General features: G+C 37.2%; 1 protein-coding gene across 1 annotated transcript in view; it reads right to left on the bottom strand.

Annotated features, from left to right (window-relative positions):
* Positions 1 to 16,438, bottom strand: part of LOC121896765 (NACHT, LRR and PYD domains-containing protein 12-like) — a 120,648-nt gene that overhangs the window by 90,374 nt on the left and 13,836 nt on the right. Inside the window, exons 6-8 of the mRNA XM_042410758.1 lie at positions 12,635 to 12,808; positions 9,799 to 9,972; positions 5,437 to 5,616 (exon numbers count right to left, since the gene is read on the bottom strand). Of these exons, the coding sequence (XP_042266692.1) occupies positions 5,437 to 5,616; positions 9,799 to 9,972; positions 12,635 to 12,808 (528 nt within the window). The remainder of the gene's footprint in view (positions 1 to 5,436; positions 5,617 to 9,798; positions 9,973 to 12,634; positions 12,809 to 16,438) is intronic.

The following is a 16,438-nucleotide window of genomic DNA, read 5'->3' as shown; positions in this document are numbered from 1 at the left end:
TCAGCTGTCTCCTCAGTGTCATCGTGTCTCTGGCTGTAAAATGCACAGTCAATGCAAATGTTCACTTTTCTAGTTTGAATATATGAATACAGCAGACATGTTTACACACACAAAACAAAAGTCAGAAGATGTTATTTCAAAGGTCAACAGATAAAAGACACAGAATATTCATCATCTTTTGAAATATATCATGAACAATTACAATGGAAAGTTTAACAATACAATGGGCAATGTGTGTAAAATCTTAGGAAGGAAAGAAGAAACAACGATTGGTACTATTAAGATAAAATGTGAAGAAGAGTTGGGGGCACAAATAATCAGTCCCTCCAGGAAACTTATCATCACAATAATTAACACAAATTCAAGATATTTGTGAAAGCTGCAATTTTGCTAAATTACTGCAACTTTTCTGCATGAAATGTTCAAGCCAACAGACGTTTGTGATTTGGACCAATTGTCTTATTTCCTGTCGTGGTAACTGACGTCATCACAGCGATAAATGGAACTCAAGTACAGTATTTTCTTTTTATAGAACTTATAGAACTTATAGAAGAAGAGTCCATGGTTCTCACGTTCAGAAAATACAGTAAAAATTAGCAGTGAAATATAGTTGTTTCTGTGATATGCAGGAAGCTTTTTATCCAAGGAAGTTATTAAATATGACTCTTCATTGTTAGGAGTTAAAAAAATCACATTATTTTATTTTGATTGTAAATTTTCCCAAATCCCACAATTTGACTGCACAAAAACACATAAAACATCACAAATAGTTTTGCAATTTTTAAGAAAAACTGCTGCAAAATCAAACATTTTTGGCCTCAATAATAAGAAAAAACCTCCTGGAGGGACTGATTAACAGATGAAGGATGGAAAAAGATGTTTAATGAAGTTCATTCAACTACCAATTCATTATTTTGAGACAATCAGCTCAGAAAATAAATATGAGATATTTCTTGACCCCAAAATTTATTTGCAAATATAAAGTAGATGAAGCTCTCAGTGCTAGAGGAACTGTGGTGAACGTATTTACGACTTTTATTCATGCAAATGATTAAATACATTTTAGTTAGAAGTCTTTAAGTGTAACTGTATTTAAAAGTATTTCAGAGCATATTATAGTGGGAAAACCTCCAGCTGGACTCAGTCAAGATGAAAATGATTTATTTAGAGTCCTGAGAATCTCAGCACTGACACAAATAAAAGGCTGGAAAAAGACCAAACCTCCAGATTTAATAAGATGGAAAAGTAGGATTCAAGAAATGCAACTTGTGGAGAAAGTGACTCACACAATAAGGAACATGGAAGATGTGTTTGAGAAAAGGTGAACTTTGGCTGATGGGAAATTATAACGACATCATCAGAATGTATCAGAAGGTTATTTAGCAGCTTGTCCTTTCTCTTCAAATAGACGGCTGACCATGTTACTGAATATCTGACTACTTCCTGTAATAACACATAGATTCAATCAAATATGGTTCATTTATACACAAAGACAGAAAAAATAACTACAATAAAAATAGATGTTATACATGAAGCTGAAGCTTGACACAGGATAAAAACACTGCAAGTTCATTTATTTCCACAGATGTTTATTAGATTTTGGTCTTTGTTTCCCACCATCATCATCCCATCTCCCTCCCTTCACAAGTCTATAAAACTTCTCAAAACCAACGTTACACAATGTTTTACACAAAACTAACACACACATACAGGAAGAAAATAAACCAGTAAAACACACATTAGATTCACATTTAAGATGTACAGCATAAAAAACAAAAATAATCAGTGGATCAGTGGATAAAATGAGTTTGAAGAAGTGATTTAAAGGAAGATAATGACTTATCAGACTGAGCTCCTCAAACAGGTTGATCCAGAGCCCTGACAGCAAAGACCAGGACCCATATTTATCTGTGCTGATAATCAGCACTAATTCATTTCCCACCACTCAGTGTCAACTTATAGAAAAACAAGCTGCATTCATGCAAATCGAGGCTTTATTGATTGAATGATTCATTAGTTTTAAACTGCTGATGGCAGAGATATATTTCAAAGAGCTGTAAGGACACATAAGTCAACAGGAGGTTTAGCTGGAGATGAGTTGGACAGTGGAGAAGATACATTTCATGTTTTTAATGAAGTTGTGTCCAGAGTCCGTTTGCATCATTATCACTGTGCGCAGTGTTGCACAATACATGCAAGATGCTGCACTAATGTAGAAAAAAAGATGTAAAGGATGTGATTGGATAGGGCTGGATCACACAGCTGGATCACATGATCTCACCTACAAGTTTAAATTATATAGTTATTGTTAAAGCCACCTGATTGGCTGACCAGTGTTTACTTACAGCCTGATGCAAACGACTTGTTAAATATTGTTATGAGATATAAACTATTCATTGTGACATCATATGGTTGCATATAAAAGCTAGATACCTTTAATATTTACACACAGAGCAACTCTGAACTAAAAGCAGGAAAAGAGATCATGTTACTCCATTTCTATCATCAGTTCACTGGTTACCTGTTTGTTTTAGGATTGATTGTAAAGATTTGATTGATTACTTTTAAAGGCTCTTCATGGCTCCAGATGACATTTCAAAGTCTGACAGCAGCAGTGTTCTGTGCTAGTTTTATAGATATTATTTGAATATGTTTTAATGGTGAAAACAGGACTGGACGAGCTGCTGATATGATCATCAAAACTCAGACTGGAATCAAAAAATACAAAGTTTTTCACCACAGAACCAAGATATGATTTGACCTGCATGCAGGTTTTCTGGACCAATGATAAATTCTTTCACAATTTAACTGAATGAAATTTGTGGACATCCAATCTGTCACATCTGTCACCACTGGGCCCGTATTTATCAAGCGTCTCAGAGCAGGAAATCACTCCTAACTGGCCAAAAATGATCAGAGTGACGCATCTCTGCTTCTACTTTTAGGAGAAAAAGCCTTTTATCAACTTTCCAAACTTGGTAAATGATTCCTATCTCTGCCAATATTTAGGAGCTGCAGGAGATGGAGTTCAGGCAGAGATATTCCCTGAGAGGAGAGATGTTTTGGGAACGCTTGATGACACTGAGCTTATTAAAAGATTGTTTGGACAAAAACAGAATCATTAGTGAGACTGACTTTGTGTGTGATGCAGAGGAGAACACATGATGTTTCTACAGAACATCATTTAAATAAATACAGAATGTCCTCACAATGTTACACTTTATGGTAAGGGGGAAAATGCAGCTGTGCAACAGTGACGATTCTGTCAGAAGCAACAATGATGGAAGTCATGAATCAAAATTTGATCTGGCTTAATGCACGTCGTGAAGATAATGAGCATGACGAGGGTCCTCAGTTACAGCCCACGAAAACTTTGATTAACACAGAATCATGTCATCTGCATAATGAAGGATTTCTCAACTTCATTACAACAGCTCAAATATTTTATAGGCTTATTTTTTATTGAGGCTCCTTCAAATAACAGCAGAGCTACAGCCTGATATTTGAGAGAGGAGGATGCACCTGAACAATATATGTTTCTATTGTTACACTGTATTTACCTTCATGTAGAGAACACAAGTTAACTTGGGGAGTAGTTGAAAGAGGAATTGGACAGTGGAAGAGAAGATGTTCTTCATGGAGAGGGTTTGCAACATGTGTCTGTGCAATATGTGCAAGATGCAGCACTATTACAGGCTGTGAAACCATGTGGCTGAACCAAGATCATTTCACACAGCTGAGTCTAATTACCTGTTATCTTCATTAACATATAGGCTACATTTATTTCTCAGACTTTCTTTACACTTTGTAAAAATCATCTTATAATGAATTTTGGCATCATAGTTTTGTTCCATAACCTTGGTAAGTTACCTGCCTGGTTACCTGCCTATACACATAATATACCAAATTACCACTGTTTCACATTTCCAGCTGAGACTGTGAGAAAACTACAACACGTCATCATTATTTCTACTTTGCTGCTTTGACTGTGGTAAAACAGCGATGTCTCACTCTCTCCCAGGAGTAATTCTTCTCCTGCTGACAGTCACAGTAAATTCTCTTCTGCTTCATTAATTAGTTTTAGTCCTCGTTAACTCTCAGTGTGATTCTGAGACGCTTGATAAATATGGGCCCAGGGTCAGAGTCTGACTTATAACACCTGTTTTTAATCTTTTCTGCATCAAACAGCTCATGTATAACACATCTGTAAAGTGCTAATTCAACAAAATCCAGAGATAACTGTTCAGTTTGTAGTCAGTTAAGATACTTAAGTGAAGATGACAAAATCCAGATCCAGACTCCGGTCCAGATGGATCATCAGGATCCAGCTGATCCTCTCTCAACACACACTCCTGGATGTTCACTCACACTCTGACAGAGATCAGCACTTCCATCTGATGAGAGAAGAAGAAACAACAGAGGTCATAAACCAGTGTTTAGTGAGACTCACTTCATCAGCTGTCAGTCAGTGATGCAGCACATCCAGTATAAAGAGCAGCAGGGACTTCAGTCCTGTTCAGACCAGAAGTGGAACAGCTGTGCAGCGTAGCCTGCTTCCTTTCAGCTCTCATGTTAACGTGTTGGAGTGAACACACTGAGCTCCAATCTCACACACCTGCACAGACTTTTGCTATCAAGCCTGTTTACTCTGCAGATTTCACTCAAGTACACCGAGGAAAAAAAGTGCTGAGAGTCATGAACACATCATTACTGCAGAAACAGAGACATTCACTCATCAGTTTACTGATGGATTTACTGTTGATACATGTGAACTGTTAGAAAAGTTGAGAGTTACAGAGTCTCTGTGGGATTTGAAGATCTTTCCTGCTGTTAAATCATCACATGACAATCAGTCAGAGCTCTCAGCTAAACAGCTGCTGTGATTCCTGGACTTCAGCAGAGGTTCTGGTCTGTATAAAGACCACATGGTTACTAAACGTAATGATGCTTGTGTGAAATCAGAGCCAGTGATTTGCAGGCTGCAGTCAGACTGATCTTAGAGCTCTGACAAAGATGAACTGATCAATTCTTTAGTGTTGAAATGAGAGAACAAACACTTTCAGATCAGATTTGATGGTAGGACAGTTTGATGATGAAGACCACTGTCTCTATACATCTTGTAAGGCTGTCAGCTGTAATCCAGCTTTATTTCCTGCAGACATGAACACAACAACAACAGTCGTCTTCACATCAACTCAAACACATGATCACAACAAGTTTCTGGCTGATCTGATTGGCTGACTGTTCTCTCTCTCTCTGTCTTTCTGTCCAATCCTGAAGCCTGTCACCATTCTCCTCTCACAGCTTCACTGAGGAAAGCAGCCACTGAGAAGGTTGAAGGTTCACCAGGAAATACTGGATCTTTGCTTTGATACTAACTGTGTTTAATACAATACTGCTGAAACCAGCACAGACTGACTCCAACTCTCTACTCACATCAGAGTCTCCAGTCTACAGTCTGGACTCTCCTGAAGATCAGACAGCAGCTTCATGTGTGAACTCTGCAGGTTGTGGTTTCCTGTCAGATCCAGCTCTCTCAGATGGGATGAGGGGTTGGACTTCAGAGCTGAGGCCAGAGAATCACAGTTGATCTCTGATAAACTGCAGCCCCTCAATCTGAATAAAGAATAAATGACGTCACTTTAGAAAACAAAGTTCCTTTTTTTAAATCATTCAATGTTTCATAATCTGTTCAGATGTGAAGAAGGTTTAGAAGCTGCTGGAACAGCCTTCAGAGGATCTGAGAGCAGCTGAAAATATACATATTTTTAAACATAAACTAAAAACCATCTGTTTAGTCTGGCTTTTAAGTAGTGTTTCATCATTTTATGGTTTTATTATTTATACTTATTTTGTTTATCATCATGATTTATTTTATTCTATTTTGTTTATCAACATTTTAATGTTGATCATTATAAATTATTTTATTCTATTTAATTTTTTATCAACATTTTACTATTTTACTAATCTGTTTATAATGTGTAGTATTTGACCACTTTTGTTGTTATTTTTATTGCTTGTATTATGTTTTATTATTTATATTTTATTATCTTAACTACCCATTTTTTATTGTTGTCATATTTATTGAACCATTTTTGCTTTTTTAATTACTTTGGGGTTCATTAGTCTCCAAATCCATTTTTAACATCCTACGTTTTGTCAGTCGCTTGTGCAGCACTTTGAATTGCATTTTATTTGTTTGAAAGGTGCTATATAAATTAAGTTTGATTGATTGATTGATTGATTGATTGATTGATTGATTGATAGAATGTAGAAGTTTATAAAATTGAAACTCCAAACAGCTGAACCCAACAGGATGCAGGTTAAAAACTGTCAAATACAAACAATGAAAAAGAGCTCTCATTAATATTAATGACAACATGCTGCTACTTCAATAAAGATGTAGTGACTTCACCTCTTAAACTCTGCAGCTCCACCAGTGACTCCATCTATACAAACTCATGTTGTGCAGCCAAACACAAGTAAAAATGCAAAAAGACTCAAACATGACACAGCTATATTTTTTAGGCCTACATGTGCAAAACAGTTGAGCAAGAATAATAAAAGACCTGCATCACTTGCAAGGGCTTCATCATTATGCACATTTAAAAAACATAAATGCTATCCCATAATGCAACACATGGACTGTCAGTTACATTACTGCCTTCTACTGGATTAAAAATAAGACTCAGTTCTCCTATTTAATCTAAATGATTATATATAAAATAAAACTAATATATATATTCCCGCCCTCATCTCATTCTCTAATATAACTTCTCAATCGAGGCTCTGAGAGAGCCTGAAAGCCTCTCAGCAGCCTCTGCACTTCCTCTCCAGTAATAATCTCTATTCTCTCAGATTTCCTTTCTGCCTCAGCGGCACAGTTAATCACCTTGGACAGGAGTGCTCAGAACTTCATCTTGTCCTCACAAAAACAATATTCATCATGCTTCCTACCTGATTAGTTCTTCTTCACATCTTGAATCTTTTCATTCCTAGTTGCTTCCTCATGGCTCAGCCTTCTCTTGGACCTGATCCTCATGACTTCCATCTCTTTCTTTCTCTTTGAACCGTCTGCTTACCTCATGTCTCCCCCCACACTGATTACACTGGGGTTCTTTTTCACAGTTTCTGCTGCTGAACGTCTCATCTCCACATTAACCACATATCCCCAAATCATGTCTACACACAAGCCAGCTGTGTCCAAATTTCCAACAACGTCTGCACTGAATGGGTTTGGGAACAAACAGCCTTACTGGGTAACTGATATGATCTAAGAATACTTTGTCAGGCAGGATTTCTGATTCAAAATGCAACACACACAGAGATCAGTCATTAACTACTTTTCCACTCTTTGCTTCGGTGGCAGAAACAGTCTGACATTACTTTTAAGTTTCTTTTATTATGTGACATATTCAGAAGGGTTTTTTCATCATCCAACTAAATAGCAAAAAATTCTCTCTGTACTTAACTCATATATAATAAATCCTACATGCATTTTAAGCCGAAGCCTACTTTTAATATGTAATTCTGTTGTATGATCATAGACTGTCATTTACATTTCACCTCGTTGAATATAACTTTTTGCTGTCTCTTAAATAGAAGTTTCCTGCAGGTTCTTGGTATCACCATTTCATCTCTTATCATGAAGTACGTCATTCATGGTTCTGATTAGCAACCGCACCTCTTTCACATGAACGCACTTCTAGCTGGACAGGAAAAGCCCGGGTTGCCTGAGCAGGTTGATAACCAGCATCGTAGTTCTGGTTATCTGGATGGACAATGTTAGGTTCAGTGGAGCCAGATAACGAAAAGATATCCTGGGTATATTGAAGTTGCTTTGTAGTACAGGCCTCTGATCATTCAATGACTGTCAACAACTTACTGGAACTCTTCTATGAAGTGGGAAACATGACACCTGCTAACCATCTAACTCATATTTCCAACAACAGCTGTGTCTGTGAAACACATCCAACAATGATCAATCCATTTCTTTTAACATCAATTAAGTTGACATCGCCAAGTTTGTCCTTGATCCAACTCGTGACTTCATGTTTGTTCAACAGAACTCCAAATCTCTCCTTGTTCCCAGTCAGTTTTATTCCAGCCAAGTGGATTTCTCTTTCTTTCTCTCTATCATCACTGTAACTTCAAATCTCTTCTTCTTTCTTCTGTTTTCTTCCTGATTTCTTCCCGCTGCCTCTTTCAAGCTCGTCCACCTCAATCTTCCTTCTGCCGTCCTTCTATGGGACTGTCATGACTCAGGGCAGCTAATATAGCAGCTAGCATCTACCTTACTTTTAAACTTGAAATCAGATTTTTGTGCATATTGTAATAACTTGATTTCCACAAAGTAGACATTTTACACATCACGCAGTTCTAACTGAACCATTTACAATAAGTAACCACTGCATACACACAACACAGTGCGCATGTACACATGTTGACTGAGTAAAGGTGCAAATGCAAAGTTTTCTCTGGATTTCAAAAATCGATTATTGATCACTCAAATACGAATTGCAATTAATCACAACTACTTTATTTATTTTTTGTCCAGCCCTAAAGTTTAGAAGATGGAAACTCCAAACACCTGAACCCAACATGATGCAGGTTAAAAACTGTCAAATATAAAAGACAAAAGTTTCAGTGGTTCAGAGTGAATTATCCAGTGCAGATTTTTCTTGTTACATGAGGGTTTTAAATGTGCAGCTCAACATTGCTCTGACACAGTCAATGGACTAAACCACTGAGGAAGAAAATAGACTTTCTCATTAAGATCCTCAGTGTGGATCAGCATAATATCAGCTTTATGTCTGCAGTTTAGTGTCACCACAACTGTCACATCATGTTAATCTCAGCACAGCAGTAAGAAATGGTGTCTTCAGTCCACACTGTAGACTGGAGACTCTGAGGTCACCTGCATTGATTTCTGTGTCACTGTGCGTGTGTGCGTGTGTGTGTGTGTGTGTGTGTGTTTTCTGAAGGATCAATATCAGCGATCAGACATTATTCATTAAAACACATTAAAGCATATAATAAAGAAATATTTCTCCTTCAGATATTAGTTGAGAGGATCTTCTGTATACAGATGTGTCTCTTCACCAAAAATTATAAACTTTAATTGACTTTAACAACTAGCAGTGGACATTTTCTACTGTTTCTTTACGAATCAGTCATCTTTTATAACTACAGACTAAACTTTGTGAAGTAAAAAAATGAAAATATGAAAAAAATAACTTCATGGATGTAAGTTATGTATGTACATAAATTAGGTTCAGTTGTTAAACATTAAGATCAACAACAGTAACAGACAGTCAGTGAACTGACCCCAGAATTCTATTTGTAACCTAGAACCAACCTTTACAAATATATCTGCAGGGCTATATTTATGCTCCTGCTTAGTGGTGGTGCAGCTACACAAAGTGACATCATTTTCTGACAGGAAGCATCATGCACATGTTGAAGTATCACCTGTCATTGGTGGCAGCTCAGACACAACTATAGACACAAACTACATTTGGAAATATGATTTGCTCTCTTTGTGTCTGTAAGCCTGTATGAGTTTTAGAGTGAGTGTGTCAACAGTTTTCTTGCAGATGTTACATCTCTTTAATTGTAGACTAAATTCAAAGTGAAACCAGCTGTTCAGGCATTTGTACTGAAAAAACTTTGAAAACTTGTAATTTGTGAATGTGTTATGAATCAAACTTATTTTAAAATTTAATTTAAAGCTTCTGGTATGGATTGAAATTGAGTCATACAAAATGAACAAGAGGAAAAAACTGTCAGTGAACTGACCTTAGAGTCTCCAGCCTACACTTTGGACTCTCCAGTCCACCAGACAGATGCTTCACTGCTGGGACAGACAGCCTGTTTCCACTTAGGTCCAGCTCTCTGAGATGGGAGGGGTTGGATTTCAGAGCTGAAGCCACAACTTCACATTGAGGTACTGAGAATCCACAGCTACACAGTCTGTGATTACAGATAACATACATACAATATACACTTTAATAATAAATATAGATTCTAGGCATTTTGATCACTAAACAAACTAATATGTGTCAAATAGCTAAGTTATCTCTGTTGACAGAGCTGGTTGGCCATTAATCACAAGGTTGGTGGTTTGAAACTTGAGCTCCTTTTGTCCACATGTCCAAGTGTCTTTGAACAACACACTCAATCTAAAATTGTACGTGTATGTAAAAAAATGTAAGTTACTTTGGACAAAAGCGTCTGAAAATGAAAGTAATGTAAACATGTCATGTTGTGATTTACCCTTCAAATCAAAGTTGAGTTATTCAGTAACTCTCCTCACTCTCTCTGCTGCTGTACTGTAGACTTTTTAATGGGATTTGCTGTTTTGGTTTGACCTTGCAGACAAAGGCAAAGAAAATAGAGTTGCATTTATGTTTGCCTCATGTCTCCCCCCACACTGATTACACTGGGGTTCTTTTCCACAGTTTCTGCTACATTAACCACATATCCCCAAATCATGTCTACACACGAGCCAGCTGTGTCCACATTTCCAACAACATCTGCACTGAATGTGTTTGGGAACAAACAGCCTTACTGGGTAACTGATATGATCTCAGAATACTTTGTCAGGCAGGATTTCTGATTCAAAATACAACACACCAGGGGCCAGATGCATAAAACTCTGTGTAGATTCATGACTAAAACTGTGTGTACGCATAAAGCCACAAACATGCAGACACATTCTTTTCATAAGATTTATAGCCGCGCGTACGCATGGTTCTGTTTTATAAATCTCAATCATTGAGGAACTGGGCATATGTGCACAAGCCTCATTTCCACTCCCACAATTAACCATAAATGGATGAAGACATACCCTGAACCAGCCGTTTTCATATCCATTGATCACCTGCCTCATCAGTCTGTATAGCTGTCAATTAAACAAACGGGAAAGAAGTGCAGTTTCACAAAATTGTAGTTGTCATTACGCGCCACCATTACACACATTCTGTGCAGCTCTTTATACCATCCATATCAGTCATTCATCACGTGGACTGTAAAACATCGTCAGTAGTAATATCTCAGAAATGGAATCAATGTTGTAGTTTGTAGCTCATATCTAAACCGACTTTACAAGGTGTGCCACAACTAAGGATAAAATAAAAAGAATAATAAGAGCAAAATAAAATGTTGGCTCCTATGGGAATTAAAGGAATGACAAAATTAAACACAAAAGTAATTAATCAATGTTAACTTAATAAATGCGCCTTTGATTGGCATTTTACAAATATCTGTGTGAACACCCAAAAAGAACCCAAAAACACACACAATCAGTGCAGCTGGTTGTCAACCTAAACAAACAATGTTTTACTAAAAGATTCCGTCTCTCAGCTTATATTTCATCTCCACCTCATCACATCAGCCTCAGATCTCTTAGGAAAATCATGTGTACGCCTGGTCTAAAGTATACGTGAGGTATTCACATTCTCACCACACACACTGTGTTTATAAATACCAGTTTATGTACAGGAAATGGCGTGTGCGTGGTTTTTGTGGGTACGTATCGTTTATGCATCTGGCCCCTGGTCGTGTCTCAAACCTTTCTCCGTCACTCATCCTGATGATTAAATGACTGTCAACAACTTATTGGAACTCTCCTATGAAGTGGGAAACAGTTTGGACTCTCCATCTAACTCATATTTCCAACAACTTCTTCGGCTGTGTCTGTGAAACACATCCAACAATGATCAATCCATTTCTTTTAACATCAACTAAGCTGACATCGCCAAGTTTGTCCTTAATGCAACTGGTGGCTTCATGTTTGTTCAACAGAACTCCAAATCTGTCCTTTTTTGTCCAGCCCTAAAGTTTAGAAGACGGAAACTCCAAACACCTGAACTCAACAGGATGCAGGTTAAAAACGGTCAAATATAGAAGACCAAACAGTTTCAGTGGTTCAGAGTGAATTATCCAGTGCAGATTTTTCTTGTTATATGAAGGTTTTACATGTGCAGCTCAACATTGCTCTGACACAGTCAATGGACTAAACCACTGAAGAAGAAAATAGACTTTCCCATTAAGATCCTCGGTGTGGATCAGCATAATATCAGCTTTATGTCTGCAGTTTAGTGTCACCACAACTGTCACATCATATTAATCTCAGCACAGCAGTAAGAAATGGTGTCTGACCTCAGAGTCTCCAGTCTACAGTGTGGACTGAAGACTCTGAGGTCACCTGCATTGATCTCTCTGTCCCTTTATGTGTGTGTGTGTGTGTGTGTGTGTGTGTGTTCTGAAGGATCAATATCAATGATCAGACATTATTCATTAAAACACATTAAAGAATATAATAAAGAAATATTTCTCCTTCATCAAGTAAACTTGATACATTTAAAACAGATATTAGTTGAGAGGATCCTCTCTATACAGATGTGACCAAAAATTATAAACATTAAGTGACTTTAACAACTAACATTGGACATTTTCTACAGTTTCTTTAAGAATCAGCCATCTTTTATAACTACAGACTAAACTTGGACAATAAAAAATGAAAATATGGAAAAAAAATAACTTCATGGATGTAAGTTATGTATGTACATAAATGAGGTTCAGTTGTTAAACATTAAGATCAACAATAGTAACAGACAGTCAGTGAACTGACCTCAGAGTCTCCAGTCTACAGTTTGGACTCTCCAGTCCAGAAGACAGATGCTTCACTGCTGAGACAGACAGACTGTTCAAGCTCAGATTCAGCTCTCTGAGATGGGAGGGGTTGGACTTCAGAGCTGAAGCCACAATTTCACAGTGAGTCTCTGAGAGTCCACAATGAAGAAGTCTGTAATGCAGATAACAAACATACAATACACACTTTAATAATAAATATAGATTCTAGGCATTTTGATCACTAAATAAACTAAGATGTGACAAATAGCTCAGTTATCTCTGTTGGCAGAGCTGGTCAGCCATTAATCACAAGGTTGGTGGTTTGAAAGTTGAGCTCCTTCTGTCCACATGTCCAAGGGTGCATCCCAAGTCTCTTAAATTGCATCCACGTTTCCCTCACTTGCGTCTTTGCCCCTCCCACCGTGGATGCATGGAGAGATGCAAGGAAACCAAGCGAGGAGAGAGGAAACGAGGAAATGTGTTTTTAGAGACACAAGACGGGCTTTCCTCTGAAGCGTCAGGCAAAGGGACGTCCGTTTCTGATGACGCCGACAGCTGATCACAGCTGGATCAGATGTCAGTCCGCTTTAACAGCTGTAGAAACATCTGATGGACTTTGTGTCTGCACACATGTGCACTGTGCTGACACTAATAAAGGTGCACAGTTATCACTGCAGCAGATGTTTCCTCGCTGCAGCCTGTTACCTGTTTAACAAACACCTGGATAACAACCTGCATTCTGCATTTATACTGTGTACAGTGTCCTGCTCAGAGGCACAGGAGCCATTTCTACTCGCAGAATGCATTTATACTATTTATTGATTATTTGCATCTGTATTTTTTGATAATCCTGATTGTGAATTCATCATTCAATAACCCAAAATATGATCAAGGTGTCTTCTGAACACTGGAAAATATATATTTGGCTAAATGTTTCAGGGAAAATGGAGATTATGAAACTCATATCAAACCCGATGCTCAGGAATTTTCAGCCTCACATGTGACTGAATGGAAATGATGACAAATGATGTAAAATATAAATGTGTTTAACTGTTATTATGGATAAAATTAAAGTCAGGAAGAGTCTGTCTGTCAGTGAGAAACAGTTTAATTGAGGAAATATTATGCAAAGAAAACTCTTTCTAATAAATGAAGACAGTTGTTTATGGTTCTTTTGTTGATTAGACCAACAATTAACAGATTTTTAAATATATGATGAATCAGAAAATAAATAAAACATAAAACATGGGTGTGATACACTTAAATTTAATCTGTAATCTGTCTCCATTTGGGTATGAAATTGCAGTGATGTATCAGATCAGTCTGATCAGCGGCAGTGTCCAATCAATAACTGATATCCAATAAGGGGGCGTGTCGGCTGGTAAAAGACTTCCGTGAAGGCTGCTCTCGTGTTTCCTCACTCCTCAGAGATCTCTCTTCGCTCCTCGGAGCAGGAATAAGAGAGTTGGGACGCCTGTCAAAATGGCGCATCAGGAACAACCTCCGGTTCAGGCGAGGAGCAAGGAGACATAAAATAAGAGACTTGAGGTGTGCCCCAAGTGTCTTTGAGCAACAAACTCAATCCAAAATTGTAGGTGTATGTAAAAAAAATGTAAGTCACACATCTTGTAGACAAAGGGAAAGAAAATGGAGTTGTATTTATGCTTCTATAATATGGAGATATATTTGTTTCATAATGATTTGTGTGAACAGATCGACAATCTGTGTGTAAATGTGTAATCTGTAAATATAAACACCTTCCACAAATAAAAGAAAGATTTGTAAACTCACAAAAATATTTTGCAAATATAAAACGGATCTGCTATTACACAAACAAATTCCACATATAAAAAAATATCTGTGAATACATTAAATTAATTTGCAAATAAATTAAACATTTACAACTTTCCAACAGGCATTTGTGAACATTTGTAACTGATGAAGCAGCCAAGCCACCGCATTAGAGAGCTGAACGTTGCCCACAAGCATCCTCGTGCCTTTCATACTCAAACAGAAATGCATACAAAAGTGTGAGCTAGATAATATACATAGAACAAATAAACACACATTAATGATCACTGTATGACACTAACATGAAACAATGAATGCAAGTTACTTATCACTGATTATGAAAAACAAACAAACAAAAAAAAAAACAGCTCATAGAAAGACTGCATGCGGAAATGATGTCGTCAGCAGGCAATCACGTGCTATCCGAAAATGGCTGAGTGATATGTGTAGATTTTCGTTCAGACCAGTGGAAAATTTGTTTTTTCGATTCACAAATAAAAACTGAGTTCACAAATGCCTGTTGGAAAGTTATAAATGTTAGGAAGATATTCACAAATGCTTTTCATTTATTTGCAAATTAATTTAATGCATTCACAGATATTTTTTATATGTGGAATTTGTGTATTGGCAGATCCGTTTTTATATTTGCAAAATATTTTTGTGAGTTTACAAATCATTTTTTGTATTTATGGAAGGTGTTTATAATTACAGAGTACACTTTAACACACAGATTTTCGATTTTAAATCCGATGTACTGTCCAAAACACGAATAATGGTGTACAGTTACCACTGCCAGCATAGTGATGTAGTGATGTCCTCCAACATGACAAAAGACAACATGAAATATCTCTGCATGTTTCTCCTGAAATAAACTGTTTGACAAACATCTGCATGTTATATTGTGAACAGATCCATCAAACAGTTTGTAACTGCTCAGACAATGAATACACATTTCTACTGGCAACAACTTTTTCTAAAATATATTTGTTATTTGCATCTGCATTCATTGATATTGTTTGTAAATTCATTATTTAATAATTCATATTATTTGGAGGAATAATTTTAACTTTTAGCTTATATGTTTTAAGGGAAGAGGAAATATGTAAATATATCTGGCATCAATGTTTACTTTCTACCTTGTCACAGTCTGGCTCTATGTATCTGCCTCTCAGCTCTGAGTGAGTCTGGCTCTACTAAGTTCACATCTCACTCATACCAACTTTCTTCCTCACTGCTTTATGTGACTATTGAGTCATGTACAGTGCTGGTTATGGAGCGGCTTGTTTAGTGTTGGCTTAGTTACTCTTCATCTAGACATCACTCTCTTAAGTTGTATTTATCCATCAGCATTTATGTGTTACACTTCTGTTATCCAGTCCTTTTGCTCATGTAATTTTACTCATTCATACGATGAGTTGCCAGTTTTTATGAGCATCTTATTTCACCACAGTAGTGATGTCTGTATATAGTTTGTGTTCAACATTAGATGCACTATGCCACTCCCATCTGCCCTGCTATCACTACAATCACCTCATTCCCCTCACCTGAGCTTCCCGCCCATCTCCCTACACACAAACTATCAGGAGACAGTTTCACCTTTCTCACTGCTGTTATATAGGAGCATGTGTTTAGTTTCAGGAATTGTAATAAGGAAAATGTAATCTGAGGCACTACTGCATTTTATTTTCCTGTTCTCCTGCTCCACCTGCACCTCATCCCCTCTTCAGTTTAGTTTGTATTTAAGTCCTGGTTTTCAGTTCAGTCTTGTTGGATCCTTTGTTCTGTGTTCTGTTCAGTTTTGTTCTGTCTGCACTCAGACCAGGATAAAGACTTATTCTTCAAGTTACTGTTACCTGCAGTCTCCTGTGTTTGGCTCCACCTGCTCTGCTCTTCACAACATACCTGACGCACAGGGATTTTCAGCCTCATAGAAACTGATATTTAATTAAAATTTGTTTTCTGCTGACAGACAGCAGACTCACCTTCCCTCCCTGACTGTATCATCCATGAC

This window comes from Thunnus maccoyii, chromosome 5 (assembly GCF_910596095.1).
Source record: "Thunnus maccoyii chromosome 5, fThuMac1.1, whole genome shotgun sequence".
NCBI classification, from domain to species: domain Eukaryota; kingdom Metazoa; phylum Chordata; class Actinopteri; order Scombriformes; family Scombridae; genus Thunnus; species Thunnus maccoyii.
The sequence above is the reverse complement of the archived record's forward strand: the minus strand, read 5'-3'. Positions and strand labels throughout refer to the sequence as shown.